General features: G+C 37.1%; 1 protein-coding gene across 3 annotated transcripts in view; it reads right to left on the bottom strand.

The window, feature by feature from the left end:
- The window catches only part of ASB5 (ankyrin repeat and SOCS box containing 5), a 29,129-nt gene extending 17,422 nt beyond the window's left edge, over window positions 1–11,707 (bottom strand). The window contains exon 1 of one of the 3 annotated variants that reach the window (XM_014261391.2): window positions 11,449–11,707. In XM_014261391.2, coding sequence (XP_014116866.1) covers window positions 11,449–11,644 — 196 coding nt within the window. In that variant the 5' untranslated portion in view covers window positions 11,645–11,707. The remainder of the gene's footprint in view (window positions 1–11,448) is intronic. The other 2 variants (XM_005517638.3, XM_014261394.2) reach the window with 2 other exon arrangements.
- Between the last annotated feature and the right edge of the window lie 381 nt (window positions 11,708–12,088).

Below are 12,088 nucleotides of genomic sequence, written 5' to 3'. Positions count from 1 at the left end.
AGTGAAATTTTCTATATCCCTCTTGGGTTTCTTTTAGGAGAAAATCAGAGGCACGATTATAGTTAGGTAGGGTGAGGGGAAGAAGAAGGAGCAGCTGCAAATTTCACCTTGAAGTTACCGCACAAGAGAACTGTCTTGCTTGGAATCACACTACACCCTTTACAGAGCAGAAGCAGGTGGGCTACTGCTTTTCTCACAAGAAGAAAACAGCACTCTCACAGACATTACGCTGCTTTCAGACAACTGTTTTCCTCAGGTTTTATCTAGCTGAATGAATCAGAATATCTCCCATACTGAAATAAACACTTCAAGATATCCAGCAATCACGACTCTGCGTGTAAATCTGAAACTTATAAAAGGGACATTATAAAAATATTATTTTAATACTAGAATTATATGTTACTTTGTAGTGCTTTCTTCCAAGTAAACAAATACTGGAAGAGGAATTAACAGGAGAGCATACTAGGGATGTGTACACATTTGCCTGTGCAGGAAGATACCAGCATTATTCTCCTGTGAGAAATAAACACTGACATTTTTGCACTTGCCATGGCTCTGAGGCTCATCTCAGTTTTAAATTTCCATTTGGAATGGAATTCCAGGACTCTCAGGAGAAGGTGGTGAGGATCAGGATCAAGCAAAGCATCTGGGACTGCAGAGCAGGAATTGACAGTGGTCTGGCAAGAAAAAAATCTACATTTTTTTGTGGGAGTTTTTGTGGGTGAGGTTGTCAGCTGAGAATGAATCTGTGCCTTTCTACAGGAGTGGAACAAACCTGGAAGTACTTCATACAAATGCTTTCCACATTGATTCCAGCCTCTGTTCTCTCTTACTTGTCTGGGAGGTGTGACTGGCAGGAAAGCAGCAGGTACACAGACAGCTGCCATGGCTTCAAAGAGGCAGAGCCCCACAGGAGTCAGCATCAGCGGCTCTCTTGTGCAGACAAGTGCACAGGAAACAATGAGCTACCAACACAGTTAGACCACCCCCAAAACCCTCCACCTTCAAAGCATGGCTTACAGGAAAAGTACCTCTGTTACACAGAGATATTCCACAGATGCTTGCCACTTATTGAGTTACTTTGAATACTCTAGAGGACATTAAGAAATATGCATTTTTGTGCTTTAAAGAAGGCAAACCTTATCTAGTTCAGGACTCTAGAAGAAACTTTTCACTAAATTCTGCTAGGCCCAACCATTCAACCTCCAGTAAAAAGTCTTTAATAAGACTTCAAATACATTGTAAACAAATGTAAAAAACAAATGTATTTGTTCACAAATACAAAATTGAAAAAAAAAACCCAAAAAAACTAAAACAGCATCAAAAATCATCTGAAATGATGTTAAAAATATACTTGAGATGAGGGAATCAACATGGTTAAAACCATGGTGTAAGGCTGAAAGACCATGCTATTTCACTTCCACCTCTGAATGGAACTGCTGTGATCTTTCTCATGTCAGCCTGAACATCTATGCCCTGGACTACATTAGCTACAAAATAAAAATCAGTATCCTTCAACTTCATTAGGTAATAAAAATATTAACATTCAAAACTGCAAAACTACTTTGGCTTAGTTTGAGATTCTGTTGTTCAGATTTTTCTCCATAGAACACATCAAAACTCTTGCAAAATCTGCCAGAAAACCTTTCACAGAAGTCTAAGTAGGTGTCCAAGCATGTAAAAAATACAGTTGACCATTATTTTTCCTGACTTGACAAACAAGAAATTAGGGTCAGCATTTAGATTACAGTTACTCATGGAAGTAATACAGTTATCTTCAAAAAAGTAGCCAGAGGAATCAGCAGATGCTACAGTTTGAGAGTAAGGAAACCAGAGGACTTTACTGATGGGTTTGGAATTTTAACCTAATTTAGCATACAAGCTTTAAATAAAGCACTATGTTACATTTCATTAATAATCAGTTCTGTCCAAATTTATAACCCAGAGGAAGAAGTGTTAAAGGAAACTTTCAAAATTGTTTTAGTCCAGATTTTGATAGAAGGAAATGTCAATAAAGTTTCAACATTTCCATGTCAGCACATAGCTCTGAGTTTAAAGGGGCAGCAGTTCTCAACAGATGGGAATGAAAATAGAAGTAAATTTTTGTCCCTCCCTTTCAGCAGGGAACTCATTTTATTTTCAAGACTATTTTTAAGGCAACAGAGATGCAATTGTGGTAACACACAAAAAATGTGTTAATACAACCAGCAGTACCCAAGACCCTCTTGACCTTTCAACATACCATGCAGTCCAATGCAATACAGTCCAAACTCCTATAACAATAATTTATCTTAGGAAAAATTGCACATAATTGCACCATTTTGAAATGTCACAGATCAGTATTCTGTGTGCAGCCATCTCAAACCAGAAAACTGATGACCCACCTTGCTTCCAAAACTGTTCTGTACTTTCAGGTTACTCTGTTTTCATGATCAGGATAACTATGGGGTCACAGTGACTGCATGGAACCTGCCACCCTACATTCTGGAACAGGACTAGAAACTGACTCTTCCTGCTCATGTGATCCACACCCTGCAACCACAAAACTGAAATGACAGACAGGCTCCCTGTGGCTCAGTGCCAGGACCTCAGGAGTGGCCTGCCATTTGATATCGCCGAAAATGAATCAGAATAAATCTTGAACATTCCTCCCTATAGAAGATGCCAAGATGAAGCAAATTTTAGGAAGGATTGAGGAACTGTGGTTACTGACAAAAACAGCATCCTACAAGGCCACAGTGGTACCACTGTTACATTCTGCAGTGCCAGCTCAATGCCAAGGAACATAAATGCACCATAAAAGTACAGGGACAAAGCTCTAGGAGCAGAACAGGGAAAGGCCTGGAACAACTTTTTGTTTGTTAAATAGGTTCTTGCATCAAGCCATTCTTCATGGCAAGTATGGTGGTGATTTAAGTCAACCAGAAGCTTAGGCATTAACCAGGTCACCAACCAGTCCTCTTGACAAATACCAGCAGATAGGTAGATAATGCTTTCATGGTCACTAGTTACTTAAGCATAAAGTGACATTGCTTTACATCATTAGAAGCACTAAAAAAAGTCTATTGTATACTCTTAATACAATCTCATTACTGAATCTTAGTTGGAAATCCAAATCAGTAGTAGTAGTAGTAGTAGTAGCAGCAGCAGTAGTAGTAGTAGTAGTAGAAAATAATGATGATGATGATGATGATGATGATGATGACAGAATCACAGAATCAGTAGGCTGGAAGAGATCTTCAAGACCATCTAGTCCAACCTATGTCCCAGCACCTTAACTAAACCATGGCACCGAGTGCCATCCAATCTTTTTTTAAACACATCCAAGGACAGTGACTCCACTACTTCCCCAGGCAGACCATTACAGTATTTTACCATCCTTTCTGTAAAAGACTTTTTCTAATATCCAATCTATATTTCCCTTGGCTCAGTTTGAGACTGTGTCCTCTCATTCCGCCAGTTGCTGCCTGGAGAAAGAGACCAACCCCCACCTGACCACAGCCACCTTTCAGGGAGCTGTAGAGAGTGATAAGGCCACCTACAGAATCACAGAATGATGATGATGATAATGACCACAATGATGATGATGATGTTAGCTAAAGCATGGCTGGCTGATAGTAATTTTCCTACCTCTTCTCCTGAGATTTCTGTAGTTGTTATACCTTGTGTCCCTGGATGCTGGGAATCATAACTGAAGGTTGAAAAAAGATTTAAACTTCTGATATGAAAAAAGGCTTTGTCTCAGGCCTCCCAGAAATCAAATATGGAACAATAACACATTTATTACATTTCTTGGCTTGTTTGCAATGTGTACCTGTCAGACTCTTCACGCACACAAGACAGCAGTAACACAGAATACTTGCTAATATGTAAACGAAACTAAATCACAGAAGTCATGGGGCAGAACCTAAGCAAATCAGTTACCAAGAAGGCCTGAGCTTCAGATATTGACAGAAAGAAATTCACAGGCATGAAACCAGTAGTCAGCATAGGAGCAGTAAAGGGCACCCCAGAAGGAATCTTCAGTCAACTACAGTGAAAGAACAGCCATAAAGAGAGAGAGCATATCAATTGCCAGAAAGACTCCAGACATGGCAGAGTAACATCCACTAGTGCAACAGATGCAGCATGCCACAAAGGATTTATGGCCAACCAGCCAGCATTGCTGCAGTCATGGGCAGAGCTCAGTACTTAGGCATGCTATGCAATTCCCCTCAAGCCATCATCATCTAACTGGCAGAAGTTCACTCGCTGTTTGCCTGCATTGTGAATGTTTGAGAACATCCCCTACGCGAGAGGAATGTGAATAGCAAAACCCTGGCCATAAGAATCCAGCGACTGAAGGAAGGAACATCACCTTCACGGAGCTTTGCTATTTTGGTCTTCCCCTGTTGCCTTGTGCCTCACCAATGCAAGAAAGACCAGTGGAGATGGTACAACTGAGCTTGCCCCAAGCCAGTACTGCACTCTTCTGCATATTTTCTTTAACATCTTTAAAGCCTTGCAGACAGATTGCTCCAGGATTGCCTTTCAGACTTATTGCTATGCACCTTTAAAACCCCAGATTTTAAGCTACATCGGAGTTCATAATGTTCATTTTGTACTTATAGTATTTCATAAGCTTACTATTCATTTCACACAGAAAAATACAGAAATCAATTGATGAAGGGCATTTCCATATGAATTTAGAGTGTACACTCCTTGGGGCCTAGGTTGGTGGCAAGGTCCATATTCAGAAAAAAATACATTTCAAGGAAACACACCTGAATAAAACCAACCAAAAAATGCAGCTGGTGGACCTCAAGGAGGTCCTGACATACATGGAAGAGTAAAAAAACCCCACAAACAAATCCATATGACAGGCTGTATCAGTTTCTGTCAGGGAGGCAAGCATGCAAACAGGCTCCAGCGTACATACTCACTAGGAGTTTCTGTGGCCTCAGAAATTTTCTTTAAGATAAGGGATGTAAAAAATGAAAAATTTGAATTAAAAGTAACATGCTCGCCAACAGATGTTCTTGATTTTTGTTGCTGCAAGTAAGTCAGGGCCCTGGCCATGCCAATTTAGTTGCATCAGACAACGCTGAGCAAAACCTGTTTAAAGTAGAATATGTTCTTCAAAAAGGAATGTCCTGGTATTTGTCTAATACGTGGTGTTATTTTCTTCCTTCAAAAAAAAGTGCCTTATTGGCTTTATTGTGAAGTATGACTCTCCTTTGGCAGCCATTTGTCATACTAGGCAAAGTTATTTGGCATACAAGAGAAAGTGATGAGCTCCATCAAAAAAGCCCCCCTTCTAAACTTTCAAAAAAGAATATTCACACTATCTTAAGCATTTTTACACCGTTAGCTTATGTGCTGCAAATGAAAAACAAATGCTAAATGTGGTGCCTTACAGAAGTGGTATGGTGAATAGGTATGCCATACGACATTCCTGTCATTGCTAAATGAATCTCTATTGTATCCAGGAAGCTGAGAGAGGTCTTGTATAGCTTTTATTAATAGAATTGTGATCTCTGTGGAATGCAAGTTGAGAAAATGTCTCATGCTGATCTTCCCTACCTAACAACTGTTGCTGAGTGGCATTATCAATTGCAATTTGTTCAGATAAAATAAATATGAAAACTTTCCTCTAACCATTCACAACAAGCCTTCTAAACAGTAGATCTCTGACTGTGAAACATGGCATTATTGCCTATTTATGAGTTGTATTTTAAGGACCAGTCTCTTGGGACTACTCAAGCAGTTCTCAGTGTACAAGAAAAAAATAGGAAACAGAAAACTTCATAGTATCTACCTGTTTCTGGAAGAAGATGGAGACTCCAGTAGACTGAACTACCACAGTCCTGGCAATGGCTTAATTTAGCCTAACTGGTGTACTGAGCTTTCCAAGGCAGATACAGCAAAGATGGGTAACTTAGAATTTGCTGCAGTTATTCAAGAGTAAATTTTTTTAAGCTTAGAAGAAACCAGGGCATATTCACCTCTCCTGTTCTGCATGTATTTTAATAAGCATACTATAAAGACAATTTCTGCCTTCAAATAACTTTAACTTACATTGTTAAAGATGGATAAAGTGAAATTATGGATAAAGTGAAATTTTATACAAATTTTTTTGAAGAGAAGTGACATTAAAAATTAGGATATTTAAGACAAGTCATTTTTTATTCTCAGAGCTACTTAGCCTGTCTATCAGACCCCAGGTATCTGTATATGTATGTTACTAGCTGTTTGTTGTTTATGCTATGTTAACCTCTGCAAATTATTTTTTTTTCATAAGAAGGTTCCTCTCTATCACTTTCTGCTTGTACCTAAATACATTTTGACAAAAACTGAGTATCAGGTTTACTTTTGATAAAACACTTTCTGCCTTATAAAAAAGTCTGAGTGGGAATTATGCCTCCTTCTATTAAGTTATCTATAGTACTGAAATATAGGCTTTTTCATACAAACCAAGATCTTACCAGTATTTGTTGGCAGACTTTATATCTTATAGACCCAAAATATCTGATAATTGATTAATTCTTTAGATTTGACACACAAACTTTGAAATCACCTCATATCACAGCACTACTACCTCATCCCAAAGCAATGAAACTATAAAACTCATCTGAAGCTCCAACCCAGTGCTTCTATACACAGAGGACTTTCATGATATGACCAGTTAGCCAGTACAGTAGGAAGAGTCTAAAAGCTGCTTTTGACCCTCCAGCATTCATCCAGCAACAGCTGTACAAAAGGCTGAGTTATAAACTCTTCACGGATCCGGAAATACCATGAGAGAAGAAATGTTACTGTGCAGATCACTGTCATTACACATAGTTTGCTAAGGAGCTAAATATACCCAAAGTTAATTTTCAAGCTAGGTTATTCTTCTGCATCAGTTTGTAGGGCACAGAATTTTAAAATGGAACAAACATATACTCACTACGACTATCCACTAAGAAAGAATAAAATGTTGACTTTTGCAAAGTTTTAAATGCAATGAATATGTAAATGTTCACTTCAACACAATAAATAAACACTAGTCACCACAACCTATTTTCAACACAACTCTAGTCCCTGATTGCAAAGCACTTGGCTCCAAACAACTAATCAGTCCTTTCAAATCAATGGGGGAAGTGTATATAAGTGTTTACAGAATTAGTGCCAAAGTTAAAAATAACCCAACAAATGACACCTTTATAATAGAACGGATCCTTTTTTCATTTCATTTTTTTATGGTACTAATAACACTGACTTCACTGAAAAAAAAGTATTAAACTCCAATAACTTATTAGGACACAGGTCTTCACTTCAAGCAAATGTAAAAGACTGCAGAGTTCTGTCCTGCATTTGGTGCTATCCAAGCTTCTAATACTGTGAATGATAGAATAATGTATTTCTTTTTATGCAAGTAGTAGATGATACTAAACTGTAGATGCTACAACTGCTCAGAGGGAAACAATTCAAAACAGACAAGTAAAAGGGAGAAATTGTCTGATTCCAAGACAGCATGAAATTAGCTGAAGGCCAGTACACAGTATTAAGAGAGGAAAAAGCAAATGAACAATACAGTGACTTTGTTTTAACATGTGGTTTACAGGCTACAGACTCTATCCAAAATACTTTACTGCTGAGGGGCAGCATCATTCCAGGAGGTATTACATAGGGTGCCATATACATGGCACATGACATAAGTGTTCCACTTGTATACAACTAATAGTTCCCCCGGCTACACTCATAAAGTCTCAGCTGGAGCACTCTGTTTAACATGGGAAATTAGACATCAGTAAAGATGTCTGTAAACTATTTATGAACTGGCACAAGTCCAAGAGAGAGCAACTGCAGTAACTCCAGGTGCTAGAAAATAAGACTTAGGAGGATAGATGAAGTTAAATCTTTTTTACATTATTCTAAAAAAGAAAGAAAACAGCAGAAGTAGGAAAATGCATGATAATAGTCCTTAAATTGATTACTTCTCATACACAGAGAGAAACAGTCATATTTCATGTATTTAGTTTGCAGAAATAAAGATTTAGGTCAGTCTTGGGGGAAGTGGGAAGCAGTCTAGTGATGAGAACAGTAAAAACTGCAATTGGTTGCATAAGGATGCCGCAGAAATTACTATTACTAAGCATTTTAAAAACAGGTTAGCCAAACATTTGCCAGACAACTCATGTATATTTGATCCTAGAGCATTCAATTCACCTCTGAAGGTACCTTTCAGCTACACACAAAGGTTTTACTCAGACATTATTTCCTTAAACAAATTAATGTGCCTTATAATTAGTAGAGCTTTTACATGCACTATTTTGGGCTTAGCTGATGCTGAACACTGATCTAGTTCCTGTATTTTGATGCCACATAAACAGTATAATTTCTAATTAGTTATTGTGACATTATCCTTCCATTCATATACATGTGAGATCCAAAGGATAGATGGAGTGTAGATTGCTGACTACTGAAAATGAAAATATTCCTGAAATATTAAGGAACAAAGTATGACCCATTTCACTACTAACACTTAGCAACAAGACCATATAAAGCAGATGACACAGGCAAAGCTGTCTCCTTATACTTAATAAAGAAAATTTTATTCTTAATATTCTTAATAAAGAAAAAGTAACAAACCTAAGCAAGTCAGCCTTGAAACGTAAAAACTGACCTCTACACCTTCAGTTTGATGAAAGGAGGTCCACCAAAAACTACTGCTCTGTACCTGAAACATCCTCAATTAAACAGACTTCCTAAAAGACTTATTTTAATTCAATTAAACTTATTTTAACTTATTTTAAGGGGTCAATTTAGAAAGTATGAAATAATGCCAGTGCCTAGTAGCACATTATTTCCAAAGGTTTGGTTTTTTTCTTCAAAATTATAGCATTCTATCCTAGCTAAGACATTACAATAGCAATAAGTAATTTTTTTTTTTATTAAAAGCAAACCTAAAATACCAGTGCTAACAGAATTTTGAGAGTATGTAATCAGGTTAAAACTAGAAAATGAAAAGAAACATTTTCTCTAATTTGAATTACTTATTGAAATACTATAAACTTCAATTAGCTAATGACAGACGCTAGGCTAATTATCTATTTTGGTAGTTCTTTGCATTGTTTTTTTCTGCCAAGGTTTTTCTGCTACTTGAGAAAAAACACAGAATGGATCACTAATTAGGAGGACACTCAGTATTTAATTTTACAATGTAATGTTTTAAGCTGTTTCATGCTTCATATTCCTTACTGTACATCTTTTAGATGTCACTTTTAACAGGATATTTTGCTACATGAATTATATAAAGTCTACTGAGGCATCCCTGTGTTTCACCAACACCAACAAATCAAATCCCACAACATGCCATAGAGTTCAGACACTAGCATATCTCCTTCCACAGGCACAGAAGTAAACTAAGAAAAGATAACAATTTTGAGGAGAATTATTTCCATCCCAAAGAGTAATGATTGCTGCTGTTAGTCACAACAAATGGATGAATAGCAGATTATGTATGAATATGTGCTTACAACTTATAAATCCAGAACCAACCACTGAAAGCTGGACAGTGAAAAATGAAGGCACACTGATGTTGAAACATAAAAAGTACAATTTTAGCATAAAACAGTTGAATTAACTATTTTCTTTTAATAAAACAAGCAGAAAACTATAAAATCTACCATATGTTTGATCCTTTAAATCAATAAAAAACTCTGCTACATGACCAAAACAGTAACCTGCAAGGGTGATAGATTTTCATCTTTTGCATTGGCCAGCCACTAGAATGCTTAATAATGTATAATAGATGAGACTTTTGACACATGACTGAATTACAGATTCCTGGGTTCTGCAACAGGTAACACCATAGACACTATTTTACTCTCCAGCCCAATGCATGTTATTCCTTTCTCTCCAGTTCCTCCCAAGTCTCTTTCCTTCTGTCCCCAGCTTGTGTGTCAGTCTTCCCATAAAGAGCTGCCTTAGAGCTATCCAGCAGTTTCTGGCAAAAAAAAAAAAATCTTGATTTCAAGTAAGGCCTTCCCCATTATCTGCAAGTATTCCTGTCTGTGCTCTTCCTATCCTACTGTAGTGAATAATATACATACACACCCACCCCCTCCCACACTTATATATCTGCACATATACTCACACACACACGTACATAATAGTTCAAATGGTGTCATTAACAGGCTCAGATGTAAAAAACACTGAGTTTCAGAGCTTGTGCAGAAAACACATGGTATAAATCCATCTCAAGTAAATCTTCTGCAAAGTAAGCTAATTCCTACTTTAGGATTTAAGCCTTTCTTTCTGGATTGCAAATTTTAACACCCTCACACAAAATATCTAACTTTAGTCCCAACATTGAAGATTGAAAAAATCTTCAATTTTGAAGCCATTTCTGGCTCATTTCTATGGTCTCTCCCATTACATTTAACTTGGGCTATGTCTTCACATTTGTGGTACCTAGGGATGAGGAGTAAAGGCAGTAAGAGGCAAGACAACTCTTCCTGTTCCACTGCCTAACTCAGCTTGATGCCATCCCAGAATACAAGGGACAACAATGAAGACAAGTGAGGTAGCAAGGATCCCAAGCTGAGCAAAATCAGGGCTCAGTCATGTACCAGCAAGCCACAGTTTAGAAGAAAGTGTTCTGTAATGCAAAAGAACAATTGAATGAAAATGGTACATCACTACAGATGAGCTTGGGGCAACAGTTCTGCTAAAGTTCTGCTTGTGAACAGCAAAAGGAATTTTCACAAGAACTTTCAATCCAGTAAAATTTGAAGGGTTTTCACACACAAGCCAAAAAGCTGGCCCTGACAAAGTGTTACTTAGGCTCCTGATATCTGCCAAGACACAGTTTATTCAAACTACATGAGGACTATATCTTCTCAGAAGAAATCACTATAATAAAGTTTTACCTTAATCAAGACATAATTTTCACAAATGTTTGGACTAGTTTCACTAGAGTGGTGCAAAATAATCACATGTCAAACATGGAAAATTTCAACTATGCATGGTAAGCTGGGGAATAGCAGGAGCAATTGGGAAAAAAGTCCTGTATGGGGAAGTATTTGGCCATCTTATTTATATACAGCCATCTTAAATATAGGCCTCTATCCTAATAGAAAACTGGCTGTGATATTTCCATTTTTCTGATTTTTTTGAACTTAATATTAATCTAAAAAAAACCCAAAAAACTAAAAAGTTCACAAAATCTAACAACACTCCTACAGATAATTACACTACAGATATTATTACTGCAATATTATAATAGTAATATAATAATTATTATTATATTATTACAGATAATTATACTACAGATAATTTTTGTTATACAAAACACAACAACTACAGAAAAAAAACCTCACATATAATTTGAAAAACTGAATGTAAAAGAGGCTAGCAGATAAGTAATTACCTAAACAACAAAATCCCCAAACAGTAGTGAAAACAGAGTATGTACAAATATACCTTGTCCTTGAGGAACTCCATAAAATTCAGCAGCTATCCTTGCTGCTTCCTTACGGTTTCCTTTCACAATGTAGAAATGACTAAGTATAGCCAGGCTGATCTTCACAAAAAGTTTAAAACAAAAAAGTGAAAGTATAGTAAAGTAGACATTGGATAACTGCTGTGCAAAAGGGCGACTTTCTTCTATGACAGTCATTGCTGCAGCAAAATCTCTGTCAGTGTTTGGGTCAGGCTCTCAAATGTGTTGATAAGATCATATGGCTCCTGCCATGCACTCTTGGGAACAACTGGTCCCGAGGAAAGAAAATATCAGCTGGTCATGATGCCTGCTGCTCAAAATATGACCATTATTTATACTGTACATAGTACTGAGTTCACTACCGCTCTTGCTAGCCCGGTGATATTCATGTGGGACAGCAGTTTCCAAGATCCTGGATTGTACTTGTTCCACTTAAAAGGTCTGTTGCATTCCAAATTCTGCATTTCTAACTATTTATTTACATGTTTAAAATACATTTGCAAAAGTATTATTATAAACCCCTGAAATTCATATACTAAACCACGTAACACAGATAATGCTTTTGCTAAAATATGTTCTCCTGCTGCTTAAGTACAATTGCTCTTTTCTGATATTTCATTT

This window comes from Pseudopodoces humilis, chromosome 6, assembly GCF_049639895.1.
Source record: "Pseudopodoces humilis isolate 2021_Gansu_Grassland_sample_001 chromosome 6, ASM4963989v1, whole genome shotgun sequence".
NCBI lineage: Eukaryota > Metazoa > Chordata > Aves > Passeriformes > Paridae > Pseudopodoces > Pseudopodoces humilis.
Note: the sequence above shows the minus strand (reverse complement) of the source record. Positions and strands in the feature narration are given on the sequence as shown.